Below are 5,668 nucleotides of genomic sequence, written 5' to 3'. Positions count from 1 at the left end.
ATGAAGATGAAGATGAAAATGAAGATGAAGATGAAGATGAAGATGAAATTATATATGTATATTAGAAAATAAGTACAGGTGAATGTACATATATCGCACATTTCTTTCTTTCTGGAATTTCCTCTATTAACTTTCACTTCTTCCGCGCGTAGGGACTACACGCACTGAGTTTTTTGTTCAAAAAATCTTCGCCTAGATACAATAAGAAAGGTTATAGGAAGATTGATATATGCGGTTAAACATTATTATTCTGTAGTGTATTTTATTATTGTAAACTGAATAAAAATATAACCACATAACCAGATAACCTGTGTGAACAACCACATTATGTTATAGTTCAGACATGTTTATTTTTGGAACTTTGCAAAATTGTTAATTTTTAATTTTTGTTCTTCAGTCAAGAAAAATCGTTTAATTCTATTTTTTCGATTAAATTTTATCGTTATTTTGTGATTTGTATCTTTTTCGATAAAAAACTAATCATTATTTTGGATTTTAATTTTTTCGATAACTTTTAACAGTTATAATGGAGGTTGCGATTTTATGACCGATTTAAATCTTTTATGATCTAAAAAATTAAATCTGAAAATAACGAATATATGATCGAAAATATAAAAACAAAAAAAAAACAATCATAAAAAATAACAAAATAACGGTTTACTTTTGCTCGAATAAATAAAATTTACATTTTACCGGTTAAATATTGATTTTTATTGTAAAGATCATAACCACTTCGATCCCTGTTATAAAATTTATTTTCGATATCTTCACCGCCTTTTCTATCGATATCATAAAATATATTTTTAATCGATATCATTTTGGGTAAGAACTCCAGCTGAATTTTAATCCCCATAATTTTTTTATGAAATGGTCTATCAGAATTAGATATCATGTATCGATTTAGTTGTCTATGAAAGCAGCGTTGATCCAGATTAACTCGATAATTCGGAATAATTTCGGGTTTTGATTGGAGTTGAGCGGGATTAAGTTCCGCAGCTAATCCTCTAAATTAATGCGGTTCAGGGAATTTTCGATGACAACACTGGCCAAAACTGCCAACTGTTGTCTATGGCACTTGTAAGCAAACAAAACAAGCGAGTCGAGTGGTTAACGCTGCGTACAAAAATTCCGTAGGATTCGGATTCGCCGTCGGTTCGATCAATTGCAAAAATTGTTTTATTATTAGCCGACTTCACAAAAAAAAGAAAAGGTTATCAATTCGTCGGAATATCTTTTTTTATGTATATTACAGCATAACTTTGCACCACGTAAACCGATTTCGATAATTATTTTTCTATCGCAAAGGCAGTGTCTCCGAGGTGGTCCCATACTAATTTGCATCATGAAGAAATTAACGGTACTCTTAACTTTTTGTATGACAATTGAAGTCTGTTGTGTTTTTTTGTTTAAAAATTTGTTGTTTTTATTGGTTTTTATTTAGTTTTATTTAACATTTTTTTTATTTTATTCTATTTTATTTTCCGTCGTCGAGAGAAAACTCGGGCCCGGTACTAAAAAATCACGGGCCTCTCTATACACATTTTATTAAAATAATCAGCGTTTAACTTTCTAAGTGAAAATAAAGTCGGCAGCATTTCTAATGTAATGTAACAAAAAAGACAATCCAAAACAAAAATAATTGTTGTATTTTCCTTCGCATTCTTCTCTAATTTAATTTATGTCCATAGAGTATAGATGTAATTCTTCTAGAAAAATTTATTTATATGGGCTCTGGAAATTAGAGGCGGGCTCTATAAAAACCGATGTTACATACAAATGAATCTTAAATTCTCGGTACTAGTTTCGATAAATTTTTGATTCTGTTGAAATGATTATTTATCGATATTTTTATCGATTTTTTATTAAAATATTAATCGATAACACATTCTAGTCGATATACTTATTCAAACATTTATGTTCGACAGGCATTCTCTTGTCGAAATATTTAGCGAGATATTTACCGTTTAATATATCGATAAAAAAAATGCTATTATTCCTACTTAATGTTTTGTGAAGTAATCTATTGCTCGCAAAAGAGCGATCTAAGTTTAATTTTTGGATGATAATTCTTTTTTTTTACTGGTATGTTCATTCACACTCACTTGTATGTTACTGTCTCATATTCCTTATTCTCATTCTTCGTCCGCAATGCTGGATAATCACCATAATTGTTTACGGTACGTTTCAGCATGCCAGGAATGGAAATAGGCTCCTCAGCACCTAGGCCATCGGCGGCTTTACGAATTTTCACTGGCTCTGTAGGATCAGTTGTGCTATATGACTCGGCGGGTAGCAAACGATTGGGACCTGGACGGTTGTATAGAGTTTCCCAAGTGGTCATGGCTGCGATAGCTCAAAAGTGAGAGGTAGCGAAAACTGAAAAAAAATCCAGAAAAAATAAAATAAAATAAGGCGGTTGAATAAATAATCGCGATATTAAAAACCATAAAATTGTTCAAACCACTTTCGTGGGAGTATTATTTATCTGGCTGTAACGTGCAGCATACTTCAGGTCCGTCAAAGGTTGCACTTACTTATGCACGTTTCAACACACGTATTATTTTATTCAGATCCTAAAACTTTGCTCATATTTTTTTGTCGGAATTGATCTATCGACACATATGTAGTTACACGATATGTGTCCAAAGAAAAATACTTGCGCCAAGAGTGCTGCTAGTAAGTAAACCATATAATTTGCTAGTTATTTGCAATCATTGAAATTTTTGTCTGTATTTTCAGCTCATTTTATTTTATTAAAATATGTCCATTGGAATTTTAGCACAAAATTGTACATGAATTCAGTCTGCTTCAGCTGATAACCTTTGTCTTATGTCGCGTGATTACACGCATTCAGGAGCATTGAATTACTATATAACCTGTAGTTAATTGGATTAGCTCGAGGCTGCTGAGCTACGAATTGGCCCGCTTTAAGGCGTTAAGTGGACAAACTCATTAAATTTGGATTCTGCAATGAGAATGCATACGGTATTACTTTAACATAACTTTGCTAATAAAAGGTTAAAGAATAACACTTAGAAAAAGACCAATACAAGAATGAAAGTAAAGGTGAGTACGTACATAAATGAAGAAAAGGATAAAGGCAAAGGTAAAAATAACAAGTAAGAAAGTCTAAGTTCGGGCGGAGCCGAACATTAAATACCCGGCGCAAGTATTAAATATATGTTTTCCACCTTTCCGAAAGCTACCGCTACATGATAAGCCGGGGTGTATAAATTTTAAGTAAATTAGCGTCCTTAAATTTCGAAATATTGAAATTTCAAGCATTTCTGAAATTTACCGTTATATGAAAAGCGGCCGTAATTTTAGTCCGATTTCAACAATTTTAAACAGTTTGCTTTTATGTGGCAAGCACAATAACCATACCGAGTTTGGTACAAATTGCTAGAACGGTTAGCGAGATACATATATGTGTTCGTAAGTGGGCGGTGCCACGCCCATTTTCCAAAATTTTACCATAAACGTATTTCTTGGTAAAGAATTGTTGCAACCATCAATTTTGAATAAATTAGCTTTAATATTTACTGATTTATCGAGGATTTCGCATTTCTCTAAATTACCGTTATATGGGATGTGGGCGTGGTTATTGTCCGATTTTAAAAATTTTCGGTCATTTGGTATGCTGTGCCAGGACCAACAACTGTGCCGAGTTTGGAAGAAATTAGTGCAGCGGTTACCAAGATATACACATGTAACCATAAGTGGGTGTGGCTACGCCCATTTTCCAAAAAATTTTAATATTATTATTTTTCGTCTAAAAATCATTGTAAATATCAATTTTGAGTGAATTATCTTCAGTAGTTACTAAAATATCGCAGTTTTCGTATTTCTGAAAATTACCGTTATATGGGAGTGAGGCGTGGTTATTGTCCGATTTCGCCCATTTTCAATACCGTCCGTCCCATGCCCAAAAGAAGTGCACGTACCAAGTTTCGTTAAGATATCTCAAGTTTGACTCGAGTTATCGTGTACACGGACGGACGGACGGACAGACAGTCACCGCTTAATCGATTTCTCTTTTCATTCTGATCATTTATGTATACATTTGTCTATATCTATCTCGATTCGTTTTGCCTGTTACAAACAACCGTTATGTGGACAAAGTTATAATACCCTTGTGCACAAGTGCGCTCGGGTATAAAAACAAAAACAAAGATTCGTAACGATAAAGGCAAAAATGAAGACCAAGGTAAATTTAAACACTTTACTTATATACATATATAAGGGCAAATGTGCAGGGGAATATGTAGCTGAAAAAAATTATGAACATAAAAGTAAAGACAAAGAGGAGGATGAGGATACCGATGAAAGCAAAGATGAAGATAGGGGAAGAAAGATAGAAGTAATTAAAGAGGAAAGGATATAGATAGAGACACAGAGACTCAGTTTGGGAACTATTTTGGGATTTTAGAGATTTTCGGGATTCTCGAGACTTATCGATAAAATAATCGATATTTTTATCGGTTTTGTTATCGATATTTATCGATTTTGTTACCGATATTTATCGATTTTGTTATCGATATTTACCGATTTTGTTATCGATATGCATCGATTTAGTTATCGATTTTGTTATCGATTCTTATCGATATTTATCGACTTTGTTAGCGATATTTATAAATTTTGTTATGGATATTTATCGATTTTGTTATCGATATTTATCGATTTTGTTTTGTTGTTTTGATATTTATCGATTTTGTTATCGATATTTATGGATTTTGTTATCGATATAAATTGATTTTGTATTCGAAATATTTATCGATTTTGTTATCAATTTTTTCCATTTTGTTATCGATGTTATTATCGATATTTATCGATTTTGTTAACGATATTTATCGGTTTGGTTATTGATATTTTTATCGATTTTCTAATCGGTTTAGCTACCAATGGTATTATCGATGTTGCTACTGAAATTTTTATCGAATTTGTCATCGATTTTGTTATCGATATTTTTATGGACGTTATAATCGATTTTGTTATCGATAGAGTATAAAGATAAAAATGAAGATAATGGAAAAACAGAATAAAACGAACAGCGGTAGAGGTAGGGATCTACATTGATAAAAAAAAGCGAAAAAATATAACCTTAAGCAAAAGCAGACGTGTGTATGTATAGATAGATAAGTAACGTAAGTTTCACTTCTGCAGTGTGGCCCAGGCGCACTTACTTTTTTTATTTCTTCGCTAATAATACTTGGTTGGTTAAAAAATAGAGTTGCCACCTGTTTGAAAAATTTAGTTGAATTAAGTTGAACAAAAAATTAAGTATTACACTATGGGTGTCAAAAGAAAAAGGTTAAAGAAAGCTTACTTTAGAAAACATTTTTGAAGAAAGCTACTCTACCTGTTTGAAAAATTTAATTTAATTTAATTCATAAGATAAATTAAATATTACGATATGAGAGTCTAACGAAAATGGTTTACGAAATTCATAAGATAAATGAAATATTACAATACATATGGGTAAAAAAAATTAGAAGAGGTTTGCCACCTATTTGAAAAATTCCATTCATTTTAATTCGTAAAATAAGTGAAATATTACAAAATATGTATCAAACGAAAGGCATTTGAGAAAAAGTTAAAATCGAATATATTAAAATAAAATTAAATAAAATAGTACACGCTGTGTACCAAGCGAAAAGTGTTTGAGAAA

General features: G+C 31.6%; 1 protein-coding gene across 1 annotated transcript in view; it reads right to left on the bottom strand.

Moving 5' to 3' along the window:
• Nucleotides 1–2,446, bottom strand: part of LOC118752863 (very long-chain-fatty-acid--CoA ligase bubblegum-like) — a 12,196-nt gene extending 9,750 nt beyond the window's left edge. The window contains exon 1 of the mRNA XM_036487717.1: nt 2,103–2,446. Within this exon, the coding sequence (XP_036343610.1) occupies nt 2,103–2,341 (239 nt within the window). The 5' untranslated portion in view covers nt 2,342–2,446. The remainder of the gene's footprint in view (nt 1–2,102) is intronic.
• Nucleotides 2,447–5,668: the final 3,222 nt, after the last annotated feature.

This window comes from Rhagoletis pomonella, unplaced genomic scaffold (assembly GCF_013731165.1).
Source record: "Rhagoletis pomonella isolate Grant_MI unplaced genomic scaffold, Rhpom_1.0 Rhpom_scaffold_01915, whole genome shotgun sequence".
Classification (NCBI taxonomy): Eukaryota; Metazoa; Arthropoda; class Insecta; order Diptera; family Tephritidae; genus Rhagoletis; species Rhagoletis pomonella.
The sequence above is the reverse complement of the archived record's forward strand: the minus strand, read 5'-3'. Positions and strand labels throughout refer to the sequence as shown.